The sequence below is a fragment of the Spea bombifrons genome, chromosome 5 (genome assembly GCF_027358695.1).
Source record: "Spea bombifrons isolate aSpeBom1 chromosome 5, aSpeBom1.2.pri, whole genome shotgun sequence".
Lineage (NCBI taxonomy): Eukaryota > Metazoa > Chordata > Amphibia > Anura > Pelobatidae > Spea > Spea bombifrons.
Genome location: NC_071091.1, coordinates 49565411 through 49589393, shown reverse-complemented (window position 1 = coordinate 49589393; position 23983 = coordinate 49565411). Strand labels below are relative to the sequence as shown.

The window sequence follows — 23983 nt, the reverse complement described above, 5'->3', positions numbered from 1 at the left end:
TCGTCTTATAATCGAGGTCGTCTTCTAATCAGACCTCGATTAGGTTGCCAGGCTGCTTACCGGTGCTTTGGTCGCGAGCAGCGTCTCTTCTTCTAGCAGCAGGAGAACAGGAAGCTAGTAGAGTGTCACATAACTCTGCCTCCCCCCTCCTTCCTCTGGGGGCGGGGCCAGAGAAGTTGCTCGCACAGCCGGGCCCCTGCAGAAGTCTTCGAGTGAGAGATCTGCAGTTCAGGTAAGGGGGTCGGGGAGGGTTTTTGAGTATGTGTGATTAATGGAATGAATGAGTATTTAAATGTTTGTGAATGAGTGTGTGTATGATAGCATGGATGTGTAAGGTGGGTGGTGGTGGTAGCATGGCATAGGGAGGCTGTACTCACACTCCTATCATCCCCAGGTTCCAGCATGTACTGGCTGCCTTGACTTGATAGGAATGTGATTGTTGTTAGCAGTTATATATATATATATACCTCCAGAAATGCCTTTTAACCCCCTATATGCCACTCTGTCCCATGATATGCCTTTTAACCCCCTATATGAGGGTTAAAAGGCACATCATGGGGCAGAGTGGCAAATAGGGGGTATAAGCCATTTCTGGGGGCAGAGTGGCAACCCTGGGGGCAGATGTGCATAACTGGGGGGGCAGGTTGGCAAATAAAAGGAAATAAAAAAAATATATATTTTTCTCTATCACAGCTTTTATTAAATAAGAAAAAATAGTTTACATGCATTAATATTTACTAGTAAAACTTTTTTCATATAGGGTCGTCTTATATTCAGGCTTTTTGTTTTTTTCCTAAATTAATATTTAGATTTTGGGTGGTCGTCTTATAATCAGGGTCGTCTTATAATCGAGCAAATACGGTAAATAAAAAAATAAGGAAATTAAAGCCAATGTGGCTTAATAAAGCAATTAGGAAATAAGAAACAAGAGAATGGCTTTTGAAGCCTATAAAGCAAAGTGATCAGCAGCATGATTTATAAAGTACCACGATGCTAACAAAAATTGCAGAAGGACAATTAGAATGGCTAAAGTAGATGACAAGAAATGGATAACCAATATCAACAAGACAAACCCCATTTTCTTTAAAATGCATCGGATGAATGCATCTTCTGCAGGGCATTTAGTGGGGAATGGGGAGAATCCTCCTCTACTCCCCATGCAACTGCAAAATTAACCATACGAAAATATAAAGGGACATTGCATCATATATATCATACATATCATATTCGAGTGCCATGTATTGGTATTTGCAGATGACACAATATTAGGTAAGGTAATACAATGTAAAGTTGACATTACTTCCCTGGAAGGATATTTGGTCAAATCGGAGAAGTTATGCATTTTGGGAAATTAAAAGAAATGTGTAAATTATACATTAAATGAGGTCGTGTTTGGGAAATCATGAAATGAAAAGTACTTGAGAATAATTGTAGACAATAAACTTTGCATTTCAATGTCAGGCAGCTGCTGTAAGAGCCAGTAGGAGATTGGCATGTATACAATGAGGTATTGACTCTCAGGAGAAAACTATAATTTTGCCTCTCTATAAGTGACTGGTAAAACCACACCTTGGGTATAACAATAGGACACCTATTCTTAAAAAAAGAAGTGCTGAGGCAGGCAACAAAGTAAAATAAGAGGAATGGGACACTTTAGTTATAAAAAAAAGGCTAGAGACAGGGCCAGATTAATCACTGAATACATGAAGCAATTGCTCCAGGGTCCAGGAGTGGTGGTGCACCCTCAAGGGACCGAAGGCCAGGCGCAAGCAGTTGTCCTCACTGGTTATTACCTGCATGATCAGCATCAGTGCCATTGCTAACTGCAGTACAGTATTTTGTGGTATCTATGCATCAATGCAGCTGCTTCCTGCCCTCCTGTAGGGCACTGTTTGTACAAGACAGTTACACAGGAAGTACCAGGAAATGATGTAACAGCACTGCATCTCTAAGATCTCAAGCGACCAGGAGGGAGAGCAGAAGCAGCAATGTTGCTAATGGTCACATAGTTATTTGTCATTAAAACTGTTCTCTGTTGGAAACTATATCTATATATATATGTGTTATAAAAAATGCTATATATATATATATATATTTATATATATATATATATATATATATATATATATATATATGTGAAAATTATGTACAACTGTATGCGAGTCATTGTTACATCATATGTCAGGAAAAGAGGCATTCCATGCTTTAATAAGGGGTGAATAATCAAATTACTACAAAAATGGAATGACATGTTGCATACTGTGTAGGTGTTATGGGCACTTTTTATAAATCTCTGTAAAAAAAACCCCAACATGTTCTATACTGGTGGATACAAGCAAGCTAAAACTGCAATTTAATTCCTCTCAATCCCTGGAAATGTATTATAAACAGACTCAAAATAAATAAATAAACCCTAACTTTATTTGTTGTATTTGAATGTGGATACAGTCTTTTCTCAATAGATACGCTCCTTTTTTGCACTTTGCTACCCTGTTTTTGTATTGTGATAAACGTATGGTTTTTTAAATTAATTGATTATGGTTTATTTATGTTGTTGGAAATCATCAGGACGTGAGACAAGTTCTCCAGGACTCCAATAACCTTAATCTGGTATTAGCTAGATAATCTGAATTTGTTTACATTAGAAATAAAAGGCGTCATAGAGGGGATATGATAGCATTATACAAATAAAGGGGCAATACAACCACTCTCAGATGACCTGTTCATTAATAGGACTGTGCAAAGAATAAAAGGTCATCCGTTTGCATGTCCAAACTTTTTTCGAAGAGTGCCAGATTTGATGAAGTGACCATGTGCGAGGGCCGACCATTTTGCCTGACATTCTTTGAACCATTAAAATTAAATGCAAATTAACTATTTTATGCAAAGTTTATTGAAAACAGCATACTTTTAATTTTGTGACTTGGATGACAAATCTAAACAGGTGTTAAATCACTCTGCCTTTAATATAAAAAAACCCAGGAAGCTGAAATATGTCAGGAACATTGTAAAGTACATTACACAAAGTAATAAAGGTTGTCTGTCAACTTTTAAGTTAAAAAAATGTGAACAGGAACATAACACCAAGTATACATGTGTTCAAATATATTTATAAATGATTTAGACCAACTGACATTAACTGAGATTTTACAATGTATTCATCTCAATTGAAAAAAAACTTGCCTGCACTAAGGTGAAGGGTGAAATTGAGATCTGGACTGCAGTACATAGACTAGGTCATCAGATAATGGAATTATAGCACAGTCACGGACAGTCAGGGGTTAATGAAGGGTATGACATCTTGCTACCACAGATTTCTATATGCTCCCTTGTCTGCTTTATACATGTATCCTGAGTGCACAGCCCTGTCTGCCTGTAAGTGTGTTGTCTGTGCAGTTACTGCTCCTTGTCAAGGTGTTTGGTAGGCAGAAGTTTTTTTTTAAATGGTCGCCCTTGTGGCTGTGTGTGGAGGCGCAGAGAGAAGGAAAGCCCAAATCTCGCGACGTCTGAGATCTTGCGAGATTTGGGCTTTCCTTCTCCCCACGCTGGTTGATGATGTCAAGTCCCGCGGCGAGAAATCCCAGGAGTCCTGAGCGGCGCTCGGGGTCTCACTGGGGGGCCATAAGATCTATATTTGGGCAACTTATCTGTGGGGCCTTATTAGTCCGGAACGCGGGCCGCAATTGGCCCACGGGCCGGACTTTGGACATGCCTGACTTAAAGGATTCTTAACATTAAGAACAATAGATGTGAAATGCATTACTCACAGGTGTTGTGCTATTAAATATGGACTACATTTTTTTTTTTAGCAAAGAAGAACATACAGGCAGTAGCGTACCTAGCGGGGGGCGGGGGGGCGGTCCGCACCGGGTGCCGCTCATCAGGGGGGTGCCAACTTGCCGGCACCCGGCACCCCTCCAGAGACGGACAGTAATGTCCGCCGCTGGAGGAGCAGGCTCGCAAGAGAGCGGTATCGGAGGTCTTTAACAGACCTCCGGCTCCCTTGAGTGATTTTAAGCCGGTTCCCCTGAACCGGCTTAAAATCACTCAAGGGAGCCGGAGGTCTGTTAAAGACCTCCGATACTGCTCCCTTGCGATCCGCACGGCAACTGCTGCTGTGCAGAGGGCACTGTGGGCGCGGCTTCAGTGCCGCCGGGATCTGACAACAAACCCTGGCGGCACTGAAGCCGCGCCCACAGTGCCCTCTGACCCGGAAGAAGACAGAAGAAGGGGAGCGAAGAGGAAGACTGCTGTAAGAAGAAAAGAGGTAGAAAAGAAGGTAGGAAATCATTCATTAAGACTGAGTGACAGTGAGAGTGGATTGGTATGTGTGGAATCTGTGGATTGATATGTGTGGATTGGTATATGTGTGGATTGGTATGTGTGGAATGTGTGGAATGTGTGGATTGGTATGTGTGGAATGTGTGGATTGGTATGTGTGGTATGTGTGGATTGGTATGTGTGGAATCTGTGGATTGGTATGTGTGGAATCTGTGGATTGGTAAGTGTGGATTGGTAAGTGTGTGAGAGTGATGGGTGTTATGCTGTACCATTTCCAATGTCTTTTTCATTGTAATTATGCTCTAAAGTACATCATAACTCCCATCACTCTATACTGTTCCGTACAGTGGCAGAGCTGGGAGACAGAGGCCTTGCACCCCCACCGCAGGGTGCTGGTCAGGTTCTATGTGGGCAATGTGGACGCTGGCTTTGGGGTGTGCAATCTGTGATCTATGCCTGTAATTTAGGGTGTTTTATCTATAACTTTAATGCTGAGTTTTTATGTGAATTCCAATTGATCAATACCTGCAAAGCTGGGTTTGTGTGTTAATGTGTTGGTCTGTATCTGCTATGCTATGTTTCTATACATTATTTATGTTTACCAGCAAATACAGGATTTGTATGTCTTATTCAGTTGATCAATACCTGGGGTGCTGTTTCCATGTGTTGTTTATTTGATCTATACCTTCAGTGCTGAGTGATTTCCAGTTGATCTATACCTGCAATGCTGGGTTTGTGTGTTCTGTTGATTTATACCTGCAATGCTATGTTTCCATACATTATTTATGTATACCTGTAAATACAGGATATTTATGTCTTATTCAGTTACACGTGCTGTTTCCATGTGTTGTTTATTTGATCTACACCTGAACTACAGGGAGTAATTAAAAGAGAGTTGTGGTTTAGTGACGTAGGGGACAAATGGACTTTGGGGATGATTACAGGGAGAGGACCTCCCAATGTCACGGTGCAGTCAGAAGAAGGGAAGGCTGTACTGACTCTCACAGTCTTCCCCTGATCTGCAGTTGAGGGCAGTACAGCATAATCCCTATCACTATACATCGATCTAGACATTTACAATAATGCAGCATAACCCCTACCACTATATACTAAGCCAGACACTGAAGTGGTAGGCCTACACCACATCAATGGCTTTGTATATAGTGATATGGGTTATGCTGCATTATTGTAAATGTCAGGCTCAATGTATAGTGATATGGATTACGCTGCCCCACCGTCAATGTGTGCTCAGTATAAAGTGATAGGTGTTATCCTGTATCACCGGCATATGTGGGCCTCAGTATATAATAACAGTTATGTTGTACCACCGTCAGCGCGTGCCTCAGTATATAATGGAAACAGTTATGTTGTACTACTGTCAGCGCGTGTTTCAGTATATAATGATAGCAGTTGTGCTGCACAACTGTCAATGTCTGCCTCAGTGTATAATGATAGTTATGTTGTACTACTATAAGTGTCTAGCTCAGTATATAAAGATAGCGGTTATGCTGTACCACCATCAATATCTGGCTCAGTTATAGTGATAGATGTTATGCTGTTCCACTGTAGTATCTGGCTCAGTGTATAGTGATAGGAGTTATGCTGTTTCACTGTAATGTTTGCCTCAATATATAATGAAATTACTTAAGCTGCACCACCGTCAATGTCTGTCTCAGTATAGAGTGATAGGCATTATGCTGTACCACCGTCACTGCCTGGCTCAGTATATAGTGATAGGTGTCATGCTATACCACAGTCAGTGTCTGGTTCATATGGTATATATAATCATGAGTCGACATGGCAACACCACTATATATGCAAATGCTTAAATGAAAAGAGAACAATGTTATGGTGACTCCTGATTATAATATCAGATTTATTTTTAGTTTATAGTGTCTTTAGCTGCTTAGCCAGTACTTAATTTGTAATGTTTGTCACTCATTTGTTAGGTCTTCTTAGAAACTTGTTGTGTTTGTTGTTTTTTTTTGGGGGGGGGGTTATTAAAGAAAGCACTATTATATGTTCAGTAAATGTTATTTAAACCTATTTATTTTACTTATAAGTTATTAATTTATTTTTTCAGATTTCTTGTTGTTTACAGTTGACATACAGTTTACAAATTGGTGCAATAAATATTCTTGCCAACATAATTTTGTAGATGTCTTTACATTTGGGGGGGGGGTGCCACTTACAGGATCCGCCCCGGGTGCCAAATACTCTAGGTACGCCCCTGCATACAGGGATATAATAGGTTGTAAAGATAGGATTAGTTAAAACTTATTTATCAAGTGAGAAATCAGAAGTGATTTTTTTAACCTAAATTACTATGTTACAAAAGACTAAATTAATATTTACATTTACAGTTATATTAAATTTTTTCTGTGTTCACAAGTTTTTAGATTTTAAGAAAATGTCAGCACAAAACAGGTACAAAACAACACCTAAATACCTGACACATCTACTGTAATAAATACCGCTTAAATTAAAGTGGACATATTGTGATAAATAAAAAAAATCAAAGGCCAAAAAGTTGTTTAAGCGAATGAGAAATAATGGCAATATGCTGTCAGTATACATTATTATACCTGGTATCCCCAACATTTTTTATACCTGGTATCCCCTTCCTGCTTCACAAAATGTCAGAGGAAAGTTGAGAGGATTGGGAAAGTGGGGCAAAGGTCAATTCACTTACTCTGAAATCAAAGTATCGCCAAATAAACTCTGCTGTGAGTTGCCTCGAGAACTAAGGCATGGATTGGATGGAGCCAATTGCCATCACTACACCTAGAGATTAAAGACCGCCCCTGTTTTTTTTTCTTAAGAAAAAAAACCAACATATCCCTACCTGTTCCTTGACAGACGCAAGGATAGCTGAAGTTGTCTCTGTTTCCGATCCATCTCCATTAGATGTATTCATCACTGGGCTAAGTGTATTAGACTTTTCTGAACATGACGGTTGGTCTGGAACAGGCATAGTCCCTATAGGAAGGATAGAAATACAACAATAAAAATACATATCAATGCAACATACTTACAACCAATGATTGTTGAAAATAAGTCTATGGCCAAGCAAGCACTGTGCTAAAATACAAATAGCAGGTACAAGATATACAGTACCGATATATAAATACAATGTGCTATTAAGGCAAGTATGAGTAAATATACTGCAGTGTATATGTGAAAATTCAACCCAGTTCAGTTTTTTAATTGCTCAGTGTAGTGAGTGTCCCAACAAATGTCTTATTTTTTGGCTATACTGGTAGCTTAGCATGCACAGTGTCGGAATTGTGCACTGCTTGTTACATTTTCTCTTTTTTGACCATGTTCTTTTTCCTCCCACTTCCCAGGTGTGAGGCTAAGTCTATCCCTCAATGAAACCACTTCCCCAGAAGAGGGAGAGCTGTGGATAAACTATCCTGAGAGGTTTCCAGGTATAGCAACTCAATTGAAACAAGAAGAGTGGGCCAAAATTCCTCCACAACGATGTGAGACACTGATCAAACAGAAAATTATTACTTCAAGTTATTACTGCTAAAGGTAGTTCTACAAGCTATTGTATTATAAGGTGTATTTAGTTTTTCACACATGGCTTCTCCATTTTGGCTTTATTTTTGTTGAATAAATCATGACACGGTGTAGTATGTCATGTGTTCATCAGAGGTTGTATTAACCTTATTTCTAGACCTGCTAAGGAACAGATGATTATGTCCTTATATGCGAAACCATAGAATTCAAAGAGGGTGTACTTTCCTTTTCATGTGACTGTATGTATCTTCCATATATTTGTTCTATCACTTTTATTGTATTTGTTGCTGGCTTCTGCTGTCAGGGGGGAGTCCAGGCTGTCAAACACATCCCTGCCTCTGCAAGAAGGGCCGGACACACCGGTATGTCCATAGTTGATTCTTGGGACGCGTTTTTTGGACGTACCGGTACGTCCATAGGGGACTGAAGGGGTTAAGGAAATGTTAAATACCGTATTTGCTCGATTATAAGACTACCCCCCAAATCTGAATATTAATTTAGGAAAAAAAGAAAAAGCCTGAATATAAGACGACCCTATAGGAAAAAACGTTTTACCAGTAAATGTTAATTCATCTAAACTATTTTTTTAAATAAAAGCTATGATTGAGAAAAATATTTTGGTTTTATTTCCTTCTATTTTCCAACCTGCCCCCCAGTTATGCACATCTGCCCCAGAAATGCCTTATACCCCCTATAAGCCACTGTGCCCCATGATATGCCTTTTAACCCTATATGCCACTGTGCCCCATGATATGCCTTTTGACCTCCTATGTGCCACTCTGCCTCCAGAAATGCCTTATGCCCCCCATTTAACACTCCCTCACCCTCCCTCCTACAAACTTACCGGTGCTTCTGACTTCCCTGTCATGTAGCCGGGGCAGCGTGTAGATCCCACGCACTTAGGCTGCAGCCGGAAGGAGGTGCGGCACCGGTGCGGGGAACTCTGATCTCTGACAGCCGGGGAAGGTCTGCGCGATGGACGCAGACAACCCCCGCTGCTAGCCACACCTCCTTCCTGCTGCAGCGGAAGTTGTCTACGCGAATTGCGTAGACATCTACATGCTGCCCCAGCTACACACCGGGGACTCAGAAGTACCGGTAAGTGGGGCGGGGGGGGCAGGAGGATCTAGGTCCCCTACAGCTGCGGGGGATCTGGATCTTAGTCGTCTCATAGTCAGACCTATTTGAGGTCTGATTATAAGAGGACCCCGATTATAAGACGAGGGGTATTTTTCAGAGCATTTGCTCTGAAAAAAACCTCGTCTTATAATCGAGCAAATACAGTAATTTCCTTTTGGTTTGTTATTTTATGAGGTCACATAAATGGACCTCCCCACATCAGCCCTGTATTGGGAAGCAGCACCATAAATTAAACAAATATTTCAAGAATACATCCGGTCTAAGCACATTACCCACAGACATTTATGAGAGAGAATATGCAAAACCAATATTGATGGTAACATTCATATGCATAAACATCTCAGAATTATATCATTTTATATAAACAATATGTGATACTATTATTTAATATTTCCACAACTGCAACAAACCATTTAACTTTTTCCAATCCACTCAGCAACAACAAACAAAAAGCAGAAGACTATAATTAGGGTGGTAACCAAAACAACCACTATATCTTACTGTACTTGTATGTTGCAATAGTACTTTTAACAACAATTTAAAAATTAAATTTTTTTTTTTTAAAAAACAATTTAAAAAAATATATCTGAACTTTAATAGCTTTAATTGCATTTTTCATAAATGCAAATAATGTAAAACTTTAATGCCATGTTTTCTAGTTATAACCTTCAATCTCAGAAGCCGTCATATGTAATAATGAAATATTATATTTTTCCCCAAAGATGGAATAAGATTCTTCTGTATTGAAGAAGATAAAAACCTCTACTCAGAATAATTAGGTACCATTTTATATACCACCGCTTGTTGTTGAGGTGCAACTGGCCCCTCTGGATGTAACTCCAGGTTCAGTGAAAAAATTAAGTGGAAAAAAATAACATTCCTAAAATGAGTAAATTTCCATACATTTCCAATTAGAAAGGAGAAGACAGAAAATATGAAGATTAGTAGGCAATCTAAGTAATTATGAGCGTTTAAAAAGAAAAGGTCCAAAAAAATCTTGCAAACCCAAAATTAATTTCACCTCTTTTTTGTTTACATATCAAAATATAAAGACAATGCTGTTTACCACAACTTCTGCCTATTGATTACAATTCTTCAATCATATAATTAGGAACTTCATAGCATATTTCCATTATTTACTTCTAAGAGACGATCTGGTCTAACAAATAATTTTAATGAAATCAATATAAAATCTGGTGTTTATCCTTGACCACTTAGTGTATCTCTAGAAGACAATACCTTCTCAGTTATTATTAAGTTTCAGTTGTCTAGTAACATAGCAACCTGTGAACTTCACCTTTGTTGAGATAAGTAGTTTCTACTTCTTAAAATGTATCATACTATTGAAACTAACCATGTACTTGCAAACTTGCTGAAGCAGCTATTTTCATGAAAGCTCCTTTGTTTCCAATAAAAAAATCTTTATATGATAAATAAAATATCTGACACCACATAACTTATCATTTGTTTTAAGATGTTGATCGGCAGAACATCTTTTAAGTAGGTGATTTCTCTGTTGATCTAAACATCTAAAAGCTGGAACAACTATATATTCAAGAAGGAAGGCGTAAGAGTGGGCATCAACCATATGGTAAACTTAGATGTGTCACAATCTACATCGTTTAATTTTGTAGTGGCATGAAAATTGAGTGTTCAAAAACGGTTACATAGATGTATACAAGAATAATGAAAAATAGGTTACCACGGATATTTTACTTTTACTAGTTGCTGAAAAATCCCCCCCCCTCCATTTAACTTTTTTTCTTTTTCTCAATAGCTCTGTTCTTTGCTCTCTTCTTTTCTAACATATTATATTATTTGCCCTGTGTGTATGTAAATTGACTTGCCTTAACAGACACAGGCAGACACACATACACTAGAGGTACTAGAGGTACTCAGGTACTGGCTATATTCCAAATGATCAGACAGAACTCACTCATTGGAAACAGTGCCTACTCAACATCCCAGCTTAATTGTAAACCAAAATCAAAACAAAGTCAAAATATAAATTAGCAACAGTCAGTTCTTACAAATATCTTAGCATGTGGCTAGACTCCAACATCTCACCCTGCCTTGTGTAGAAACAAGTCTTGCTTATATTGCCTGGTAAGAAAAATTATTGTGCAACTAAATATTAGTGCCAGATATTGACCATGGGGGTGTAGTAGACACATCTGCACAACAAACCCATCTTGACTAGCTCTATGTTGTTCACAACTCATTCTGTGACATTATTCTCCCATATACACACAGTACCTGTCACACTGATATGCCAAACTGGTTGACACATAATTACATTTGACTTTCCTGCCAAGTGCACAACCACTAGTCTAAGCTCACACTAGCTCTACATACATCTAACAACCACCAGTCAGCTTTCTCATGTTCCATTTTGGAAAAACGAAGTAAACTGAGCTGCATTCTCCAACCAAGTCCCCCCAAATGAAGAATAAGGTTTCAGACAAAAATCAAATCTTGCTTGGTGAAGATTACCGGAGAATATATACTGCCTTGTATTCAGCATCAAAATAATACTGCATTTACATGTTCACTTTTACTTTATGCTATCTATAAGTATTCTTCAATGTGCATTAAGAAACAATAATATAAAAGTAGTGCCAAAATTACAATGGTATAATGTTTATTATAACCATACAGGAAAGCTCAATATGATGTTGGATGCATTTAAAGTAAAATGCATATCACATATAGTATACAAAAAAAGGTAAAAATGACTGCTTGTTAATGACAGTGGTAAAAATACTTCATAGATTAATGTCCTCAATAGAAAGGCTTTACATTCACAAAATCAAATGGGCTGCATTTCCAGTATAAAAGAAATAATCTCCATTAGAATATCAATAATGAGTCTGTAATTTGCCTGGATGATAAATTCATTAACAGGTAATGAGTTAAAGTACTATCCAGGCATTTGTGTCTCAGTGGATTAGGAGTCAACAAGTTCACTGTATTTATTCATTATCTTGCCCCTTTTTTATGTATTGTATATCTGGTTATTTTTTCTCTCGGAGTAAAATATCAAATTTACGTTCAAAATTAAAGGCCTGGATATAAGCCTTGGCATCCCTGATCTTACTAAAAGAGATTATAGGTACTCCCAACAAGAAGAACCAGGGTGACAAATGCAAGACAAGAGCCGTTATCTGAAATGTTTTGGTGTAAGAAAGGCTAGGCACAGAGGGAAGTTTGCTACATGAAAAATTATTTTTTCTCTTTATGTTTTCCATACTGTACCCAAAACCACCCGTTCTGTGTCTTTATTACACTGAGATATGCATTGCCAACCATATATGATTTATATATTATCTGCATTTATTCTACTTTGATGTCCAGTTAGCAGGATTGTATAGTATTCTGATACGTATTAAAACAATTATTGGTTATATGATTATATTATAAGATTCGTGTTTTGCATGCCATAATATCATACGTTATATGGACTTATACGTAATCCACTGGGAGTGATGTGCATGACGTACTGGACATGCATGTACTATAACTTGGACACTGTGGCATTATATCAACAACCTCATCAGAAAAGTATATATATACCGAGGAAGTCATGGAAGTCAGCTGGCAAAGGATGTATAAAGATATGAGAGATACATTGATGCTATATGGTGCATTTTACATTGAATGCTATAGTATATCTTACTATAATATAAAATATTTCCACAGTGATTTAATCAGTGGCAGAATTATGGATCATTTATTTATATACAAATATTTTATAGTACTATTATGTATTTATTTTAAATAGTTTTTTTTCCATTTTTGTTGTTTATATGCTTGCTTGTAAACATGTACAGATGCAAATGGGCATTCTGTTCTCATACACTGATCTTTCCTTTCTTTGAGTTTACCACAATTTTAAATGCATACTATTACATATGACTTCATAAAAATAACTATAAAAAATCAGAACATAAATATTTATGCTATATCAGAATAATATGTTTCCGTCATAGTAAACATGCTATAAACTGTTTTATGTGTGTGATTAAAGCAAGAAACACATTCAAGGAATGTTCCTTCTTTTGCATAAGCCAAACCTGCATGGGAAAAAAAAAAACAAGAAAACCCAATTAAACAAAGAACTGTCCATTATCCTCAAATTGCCATTCTCTATTAAGGCATTACAGGAAATCGAAGTATAAAATGAGTTAAACCAAAACAGCATTACAACTGGGATTGGATGAATGACTAAAAATAGGATAATGGAACCTCTGTGGAACACACAAGTTAAAACTATTTCAATTAAATCTCCTGTGTTCTGCAGTGTTTTAAATAGTGTATACATAATCTCTTTACTAGATGAAGGGCAATAATATTACGTCAGATACAGTATGTGTGTGTCCACATTTTCTCCCATGTCCGGTCATGCCTTGTACATACTGTGCAATTAAATATTTTTCCTGATATATATATCTCTGTTTTCATTATAAATCCACCAGTTTCTCTCTACATCCTTTCATAATTAATTTTCCTTAACAGCATAGGACTGACACAATGCCATTTTGTTGAAGTAACTGATACCATCCTATTCACATTAGACTGAAATTATTGTGAATATTGTAAATTGAGTTATAAGTAGTTTTAGATCATTTGTAAAGTATTCTTACAAGCTGTAAATTGTAGACTGCCACTGTACACAATGACTCAACTTACAGTGATAAGGCATCACACATTTTATAGGTATCCTCTTTAGGTTTTAAGTAACCCACATCCGTTCCCCACCATTGAAGAACCCTGAAAGAGGTACCTGCTACCAGTACAAGTTTCTTTTATGTGTTTTTCCTTCCAGAAAATCATATTGTTGAAAACGTACACTTTTTCTCTTGGCTTCCTTACTTTAAAAAGTTCAAACTTTACTTTTTGGTTGGCTAATTAAATGGTGTAGATTGCAATTAGAATAACATGATACTCCCACTCATATAATTATTTGTACTTCTATATTCCATAATACATTTGATATATGGGCATACCATAGGTAAAGTTCTAGTGTAAATATAAAATGTAAAAAACAGGGCAACTAGACCTACCTATGCAAAATGGGAATAACAGAATATGCTGTACCTATTGTAGTACAATCTAAATGTCCCACTGTTGACCATTAAATGCATTAACTAGCTAAGGCAATATGTCTCAGTGTTACGCAAAGTGTGGAAATTGCACGCCTGACTACAGTGTTCCATATGCCTGATGTCCGCTTCCCCCGCCTCTCCCCTGTATTATGCAAAAAAAACATTTAAACTATTAAATTAAAACAGACCCGTAATAAAAACCTTGCCCTAGATGCAGTGACCAGTCTATAATCGTAATCTTAAATCTCACAAATACAAACACAAAACAAAATCTACTCACCAAAACTCTAACAATAGTTTATGTGCAATGTATGCAGAAATAATTAGAGACAACCATTTGATTTTTCTGAAATCAAACGTAATGATTGGCATTGCTGTCTAAGATAAGAAAAACGTCAGCCTAGTGGAAATCCCTAAAACACCAACAAAAGTATAGAGAGGCACTCACCTAATGCACAAAAATAATTATTTTAAGTGCAACACTCTCAAACTGACTCCAATAAGACAGCAACATAGAAAAAAATTATGCAAATAGAGGGGCACAAAGTTAAAAAAGTATACAAAAATAACTTTAATTAAAAAAATCATATGTCATATTAATACAAATTAATTATACTATATTTTTAATATGTTAAGATAGGCTTAAAATTCAAAACAAGAAACTAACAAAAATTCTGGTATTGCATGCTGTGCACCATATATTTACAATATTGCATAATTTATATTTTTCGATTTCGTAACTGTAAATTTGCTAATTAACAAGATTTACAGAAATATTGTTATTGATAGTGTTTATTTAGGTTTTTAAAAAGACTAAAATATAGTACTCCTGCTACTTTTTACATCACAGAAGATAAAAAAAAAAATCAATGTCCAGCCAATAAAACAACCCATAAAAAGCTAAATCTGGAACACAGCTAAAAACTCCTTAAACCAAGATACTAAAGCTATAAAATTATATATTCAAGATCCCAAATGAGAAGTTAATGTGGCTTGAAATATTATTCCTCTAACCAGATTATATGCAGAAAACATTTTATAGAAAAGTCAGTATTTTCATCAAGAGTCGCTATAGCAGGCTTGTGAAGTGTTTTATTGCAAACAGTTTGACAGAGAAAGCATCAACTTAATGTTCAGTCTCATAGGAAAAATATATAAAAGAATTGTAAGACTCACTTATGAAGTCTTGTTCTGTAAAAGGTGGCTCTAGAGGATAACGAAAATACAACATAGTATTTAGAAAACATAATCTGGTAATCTGGTAAATTTCTCCAAACAGCTGTGTTGTTAGATCAAAAACTTTATACCTAAGGTTTAAATAAACATTAATACACACAGGTTTTCTCTTGCTGAATTATTTTATTTAGCAAAAAAAGAAAATCTAAACTCAAGTTTTGCTATTATCAGCACCAGGGCCGGCCCTACCGTGGAGCAGAGTGGGGCAATTGTCCCAGGCGGCACTTTAGAAAAGGCGGCACTTTGCCGCCCCAAGCGCCTTTTTTTTTTTAAGCGGAGGAGAGAGAGGGGCGCTGCGAGCCCTCTAGCTCGGTCTCGGTGCCAGCTTGTAATGCTGAGCGCCGGAAAATGGCGGCATTTTAAACTTCACCCCAGGCGGCATTATGTCTTTGGCCGGCCCTGATCGGCACTGTAATCTTTTGGTAGTTACTCTACTGTTTGTACCAAACAATAATGGAAATAATATTATTAATGCTTTTTAAAATACTGTTTAATGATTCCTCCATTGCTAATAAAATTGAACATACGTATAGGTTTTAACAAATACAGAAAATGCACTATTTATAATACACAATTCAATGGTGATATGCAGTAAATCTGTATTTCTCTATATGGAACATTGTTCCAATGCAGTTTATGGCCATACCTGGGAGCTCTCTAGGTTTCACCCAGAGTCTGTGGGTGAAACCTTGCTTCCTCAGTTCGCCAAGACAGTTTCTGGCCATGCCCACGTACCACCAGCTCATTGCCCACTCTCCACCCACTTAACGCTATCTAGGATCGCCCTACCCCTTTACAAAGTCACCACCTCAGAAGAGTAAGGGCTCCAAGTAGCCTACCCTGGGGAGTTCCCATGTATGTCCATGGGAGGATTGTTATTGAAGTACTTGTGAATGATTTTCTGATAAATCTTCAGCACTGAATCTAGCCCAATGTATACACATTTTTAGAATAATAATACATACTAGAATAGATGAAGTGTTGCATTTTAGTAACTATTTTATATATACCGTAATAAAGATAATACATCAGAACTGCTAATTTTGTTAATTTGTCTTGAAAGCTATGAGACTACAAAATCCCTTAACAGCTGTAAAACATACAGTGATATCAGGCAACCACCGTAGTTTCCTTGAATTTTAAATTGTCATTATATGATACCAAAAAGTTGCTTGCCATCAACTTATACTTTAAAAACACAATATATATATGTGTATATATATATGTATATATATATATATATATATATTTACATACATATATATATATATATATATATATATATATATATATATGTTACTGGTATTTAGGGATGTGTTTTAAGCTTAGAAGTTAAGTAGAAAATATAAAATCAATATATTTAATTACAAAAAAGATTGTATTCTTGAGGCAACGCTAATAATTATTAATTGACCTGCGGGTCATAATAAATAAATGATTTAATAATAGCAGTTCATACTATTGATCTAAACACCTTTCCTGGAATGAAGGTCAGACTATTAGGTTTGTGGTTCATAGGGCCTCTAAAAGGCTCTAGCATTTCCTTCCTACTTCACAGGTATTATTAAGCTAATTGATAATTTTGCAGAACATCATGTCCTGTATTGCTCTAGATGGCACACTACCCTACAGTGCACAGGCACTGGAACATAAACTTTTGTGACATATGCAAAAGAGTTAGACAGTCTAATGCCCAACAACGAAGAATACATCATGAAATACTTTTATGACTCTGCTCATTTCTGACCCATTTAAGCCTGTCCCTCCCAACCAGTAGCCATGTGAACTTAGTAGAGCTGTTCTTAATAACAGTAAAATAGTACTACTGCTTTTAATGAATCAACCTTTCTATCTGTTAGACTATTTTAACTTTAAGTAAACTCTTCTTTTTTAAGTATTTATATATGTACTACTTTCATAAAATACAGTAAATGGAGCTAGGTACATTATGTAACACTGTGCATTTCATTAGAATGTTTACAGTTCTATGGTATATGTGAACATACTCTTATTTTACATTTCCAAGAAAATTCAGATGTGCAAAATAGGTGGAGAAAGGGGCATTAGGTCGAAGACCCCCTAGGCACACATACACACAAAGTTGTATGTCATGATATCGCTACTCATTTAATGTGGGCTGTGGTGAGACATCATGATTTCACAATGGACAAACACTCAAAAGTTGTCCATCTCCTTCTGTGTCATTCCTCTTTAATCTCCTAATAGATTGAAAGCACGCATGCACAGGCCCTCGTCAAGTATATCTTCACGTGTGTTAATCTTTTTGCTAAGTTTACTTTCACTGTCCCCTTATTGTAGTAGTGGTACAGAATCTGTCGGTGCTCTATAAATAAATGTAATGTAACTATAAAATATTGCATTTTCTATATCATGATGATATATTAAATAAACACATAACGCCAAAATCCTTACAAACATTAAACTTAGTGCTATATACTTATATGACCAAATGGAATGCTTATGAAATCTCATTCTACAGGCCAGTACTGGAACTAATGCACTCTAACCGTTAAAGCTGCGCATAAAAATGTCCAAAATTTCCATTTACGACTTTGATGAAAACATCCCAGTGGGTCTTTTTTGCATTAGTTCCGTCACTGAAGAAATGATGCGTTTCAAAACAATGCACGAATCATTAAGTTTCACCTGTTTGACGAGAATTTGATTATTTTAAACACAATAATAAAAAATTACAATCATGGTTCTTAGACTATAATTTGTTTATTTTGTTAGAAGCTTCTAGTCATTATTTATGATTCCACACTCACTTTCACTCCATAACAGCCTTTCACTTAAAGCTACATTTTTTATAACAACTAGAATATAACACCACAGTTTCCCGAGCACAGTAGGTCACAGCTCTCTGAATAAATATATGTTCATCTTGTCTTGTCAGCTCTCAAAGAGGCTTTGCTAAAATCCAAAAGAGAAAATCCTAATTTGCAGAGATTATTGATGTTGAGCTAACAACAGGATTCCCTGTTAATGACACTGAGGTAGTGGCAATAATCCTTTCTATTTGGCAATTCTGACACTCTCATTCTGTAATACTCAGTTTAGCTTTTAAAACCATGAAACAAGAGTTTAGAAAGATAAGTGTTTCTTCCTCAATTGAAAACTCCATCTTAGTTTCTCTCTTATCCATTACATTCATTTTGAAGGTTTGTGGCATCTGAATACTTATATAAAGTCTATGTTGTGACAAACCCTGTAGCATGAGGGCCATACCTGTCAAACGTGGGGATCTTAAGCACAGTCCTCTTGGGCAATAAGGTTCAGGATCACTGACTTGTAGTAAACAGTGGTTTAACGTATTTGCTCGATTACAAGACAAGGTTTTTTCAGAGCAAATGCTCTGAAAAATACCCCTCGTCTTGTAATCGAGGTCATCTTCTAATCAGACCTCAAAAAAATGTCCGCTGGGGCCAGGCTGCTTACCGGTGCTTTAGTCGGCCAGCACCATCTCTTGTACTAGCAACAGGAGAACAGGAAGCCAGCAGAGTCGTCATATGACTCTGCCCCCTCCTTCTTCCTCTGGGGGCGGGGCCAGAGAAGTTGCTCGCACAGCCGGGCCTCTGCAGAAGTCTGCGAGTGAGAGATCTGTAGTTCAGGTAAGGGGGTGGGGGAGGATTTATGAGCAAGTATGTGTGATTAATGGAATGAATGAGTATTTAAATGTTTGTGAATGAGTCTGTGTGTGATAGCATGGATGTGTAAGGGGGGGTAGCATGGCATAGGGAGGCTGTAATCACACTCCTATCATCCCCAGGCTCCAGCATGTACTGGCTACCTGGGGTTGATGGGAGTGTGATTGCTGTTAGCAGTTATATATATATATATATATATATATATATACCTCCAGAAATGCCTTTTAACCCCCTATATGCCAAATAGGGGGGTATAAGGCATTTCCGGGGGCAGAGTGGCAAGCCTGGGAGCAGATATGCATAACTGGGGGGGGGGAGGTTGGCAAATAAAACGAAATAAAAACTCACACATCTGATTTTCTGGCGATCCATATGACATAAGCTGCTGTTTCTGCCCACTTTCTCACTCCTTTTTGCTTTTGCAGGAGTTACCTCCGACGCAGGTGAAAAATCCTACACTCCTGTAAATGGATTTGTCATACATTCTTTTTTTTTTTTGTTTAAAGTATTTTATTTGCATTTTGACATAGAAAAAGCAACAGTTGCCATATCCAAAGTGTTGCATCAAAACAAATCATGATACAATGACATGAATGCATACCACAGTATAAACAAGACAATACTGCGAACATTGTCATGAAATTGCAACAAGGGCACAGCAGTGATTAGTGTCATGTACATCAAAGCCCGAATGGGCGCTGTGTTCACCCGAAGAAAAGGAGTATGGTAAGCAGTCAAGCAACTGGCAAATACTTCACGTGTAGGAGGGAAGGGAAAGGGGGTAGAAGGAGAGACGAGAAAGGAAAGGAGAGAAGAAGAGAAAGGAGAGAAAAAGAAAAAGAGGGGAACCTCCTTTGCCGGTTTATAGGTGGAGCAGTGAATGAACTGGCCTAGGTCCAGGGTATGTAGAGAGCCAAGGCTCCCATATAGCCTCAAACTTTGGCATGCTGTCATGCAATTTGGCAGTAATCTTCTCCATATTAATGATATGCCATATGTTAGACTGGATTTCACTGAGGGTTGGAGGGGGTCCCTTCCATCTTTTAGCAGTAGCCTGTTTGACAGCCGCGCATATCCTGTGAATAAGTTGCTGATTTGGTGTGGATAAAGTGCCGCTAGGGATGTTCATCAAAAGAAGAGCGACTTCTGGGGATAAGCGTATGTCGGTGTGTAATGCTCTTGACAACTGAACAGAAAAAGAGGACCAAATGGGCTGAACTAAGCCGCAAGTCCACCACGCGTGGAGGTAGGTGCCCCGCTCTCTGCATCCACGAAAACAGCAAGCACTGGAACCCTTGACCATATGCGACAATTGTACGGGCGAAGTATACCATCTGGCGACCACCTTAAAGGCCCTTTCTTTAATCAGTGTGTTAATCGTGGTTTTTGTAGTGTAGTCGCCGCCGAATCCCATTCATCGTCAGGGTAAGTAGTGAGTAGGTCTGTGTGCCATTGGGAACGATATAGGGGAGGATGAGCAGACGTAACTGAAATAAAGCTGGAGTAATACGCCGAGATAGATCCCTTAAGCCTTTTTCTTGCCATGAAACGGCGTTCAAAGATCGTCAGAGTAGACATCTCGCCTCTAGCCAATAAAGAGCGTATAAAATGGCGTACTTGTAGATAGCGGAACGTTTCATTTGGAGGTATATGTTTGGATTCCCGGAGTGTGGCAAAAGAGAACATCTGTCCACCCCGAACCAGGTCGCCGAGAGTGACTAAGCCAGCATCCGACCACCACCGGAATGTCGACGTATGCATGCCTTCAAGGAAAAGAGGGTTGGACAACAAAAGTGTGAGTGGAGAAAGTGGACCAGCCAGACGTAGTTTGAAGCGCCAGGCACGCCAGAGAAGAAGCGCAGCTGATATGGTAGCGGAGGAGGAAGGACAGAGAAGCGTCGGGCTATCCAGCCACAGGATCTGTCGAAGGTTCTGGTGCGGGAAGTAAGTTTGCTCTATATCTACCCACGGAAGGGTGTTGGTTGGGTAAGACCAGGCTTCTAACTGAGAGACTCTAGCCGCCACGTAATATAATAATAAGTCTGGAACAGCCAAACCACCTGATTGTTTTGGTTTATACATGGTGGACTTTTTAATGCGCACTCTTCTGGTGGCCCACACATACTCGAAGACAGTAGATTGAAAGGCCGCAATCTTCTCTTTCTTGACTGGTATGGGTAGTGCTCGAAAGAGATACAAGAGCCTGGGCAATAAATTCATCTTGACAGCACATATGCGCCCTAGCCACGATACGTTGTAGCGGGCCCATTGTCGCAACTCCGAGCGCAAAGTTCCCATGAGAGGTGGATAATTGGCTTGATAAAGTGTTGTAAAGTCCCTGGTGAGACGTATGCCTAAGTATTTTATAGACGAAGGCTGCCAGGAGAATTTAAAATTAGTCGCAAGGAGTTGTTGGACAGATTAACATCCAACATTAACATCCAACGCCTCACACTTGGAGTCATTGATCTTATAACCGGAGATTCGGGAGAAATCTGTCAAGAGGCGAAAAAGGTTAGGGAGTGAGATTAGGGAGTTTGTCAAGGTGAGCAGAATGTCGTCGGCAAACAGGCTTAATTTGTAATGTACTCGGTGCACTGTAATCCCCTGTATGTCTGGACTGGCTCTGATAGCTGCTGCAAGGGGTTCCAAACCACTGTATAGCGCTCAAACACCGCTCAGAAAGCTACCACGAAAGTCATACATTCTTTATGTCTATTCTGGGTGCGTTATATTTGTTGCAAACCTAGTAGATTTGTTGCATAGTATGATGAAAAAGCCTTAGGTAAAGTTTTTTGCCAGATTTTTTTGTTGTTGTAGGATATAAACTGATCAATCTAGTTTACATCCCAACTTTGGCATTGGAGAATTGTGGCGATAAAATCTAGCATAACCTGTTAAAGTAGTTGAAGTTGCCACCAACTTAGTACTACTTGTGAGATGTGACATTTCAACATGACAATTGCAAAGGGGAACATTTATCATGGCTGCCAGCACACAAAAACACCACTAAACATATACAAAAGCTTTCGTAATGCCACTGTTGGGCTTTCATCGGCTGGACTGCATATAACTTGATCAAAGTATTGGTGCAAGAAAGCAGTCAAGGTATAACTGTATAGTAAAACACTACATATAACATTTATTTTGTTCTTTTCCTTTTCCTGCATCTACAGAAAGGTCAAACAATTCTCACTTTGATGCATTTCTAGGCTTCTGCTCTATAAAACATGGACAATCATAGTTTTTTATGGCACACATATATATATATATTTGTGTACGGAGTCTGGGGCAACAGAGTTAATACGAACAGAGGACAGAAACAGATGGAAAGGACAGATGTAAAGAAGACAGACATTATCTTATGTGTGTCGCGATCATGATGGTCGGTACCCCAAAAAGAGGCTAAAAAGGTGAAAACATTGAAAGGTGAAAAACTTTTATTCAAGACTGCAAAACAACAGGAGTAAGCCCTCGGCAAGTTTAGAAAATGCAATAGCCATTTCCTTTTGTGGATCCAGAATGTATCTAGCACAACACTCAGAGTTCCACCTACCCAGGTGCTTCATGACATGAGCAGGAACCCCATTCCTAGATGCGGCGGAGGTGGTGCCAATACGAAAGGAATGCCCTGAGAACCTCTTAGGATCGCACCCTAGATTAACTCAGAGTCCACACGTAGGTGACAAGCTTCCTGATAGTAATGGGTTTAACGGGCAAGGGGAGCAGAAGGCTCTCAAACGGTGTAGCCACTGGCCACCATTAATTCTGTGAGGCAAATATCCTGATAATAACGCCTGTCCCTGTCTGCTGGGTCTTACAACGTAGCAAATGGAAATGGAATCCCTCTGGTTGCCGGGTTAAACTGATCTTTCGTAGAATGTGAGACTGGTGCCCCATATAGGTAAATTCACTGGGCTGCAAAAAAAACCCATAAAAGGCCAAAAAGGAGGACTTGCTTGAAAATAGGTAGTCTAATGAATGACGACAGTTGTAACTTCTGTAACCCCGTTAATGCTTCTCTGTGGGAAGCGAACAAGGAGGGAATGTCAGGGTTGGTTTTAGACCTAAAATGCTGGATCCCTGTTAAATACAGTTTAATGGTACTAAATTACAGAGTTAGCTCAGTATGGCAATACGAGATAAAAGCTAGTATATACCCTGTGGTATGAGTATCCAGGCAGGGTATAACTCTTGGAATTTAGAAAAGGTATTCCATGCTGTAGCATAAGCCTTCCAAGTATTGTGAGACAGGGAGCTGTTAAATAGGGCAATGGTGTTGTCCATATGAACTTTCAGTCCATGGTGAGAAGGGAGAAATGCTGTACAGGCATGGCTAAAGGGTCTGCTTCTGATCTTTGTGAAAACAACATAGGGAAGTTAGCTCGGAATAGGGCATCTTCTGCCACGTTATCCACCCCTGGTAAGTGTGACCCAATCAAATGGAACTGATGATGAGGTAATAACCAAATCAGTTTCCGCATGAAAGACATAGTAGTCAGGGGCCTGGAACGACATTTATTAAGAATGAATGCTGTGGCCTGGTTGTCTGTGAGAAAACCTACCGTCTTACCTGTCCATAAGTGACCCCAAACCTGAGCAGCTACTACTATGGGATACATTTCAAACAGGGCTGATGCTTCTGTGAATGCAGGTATCCGAAGGATCTCAGAATGCCAACAGCCCGCCAGCCAATTATTACCAAAGATAGATGCATAGCTATGTGTAGCTGCCGCATCAGATAGGAGATGCTTGCGGAATGAACATAGAAACAACATTCTAAAGCCATAAGAAATTATCCCACATGACCAGGTCTGCTTGGGATGATATGTATAAACAGATGTCGGCGTCAGAAGCTGATGGTAGCAAGGCTACCAGGAATAATGAGTAATAATTCTCATGACGAAATTGAGCATGCTAAGCAGAGATTGCAGCTCTTTCCTTGAAGAAGCTGATGACTTAACTAGGCTAGGATAACTAGGATAGTCTACATAATACGGTCTGAGGGAGGCTAGCCTACATGCGGGA

General features: G+C 38.5%; 1 protein-coding gene across 2 annotated transcripts in view; it reads right to left on the bottom strand.

Annotated features, from left to right (window-relative positions):
• Positions 1-23983, bottom strand: part of CTNND2 (catenin delta 2) — a 396723-nt gene that overhangs the window by 316894 nt on the left and 55846 nt on the right. For both annotated transcript variants that reach the window (XM_053466296.1, XM_053466295.1), the window contains exon 2: positions 7127-7260. In XM_053466296.1, coding sequence (XP_053322271.1) covers positions 7127-7260 — 134 coding nt within the window. The remainder of the gene's footprint in view (positions 1-7126; positions 7261-23983) is intronic.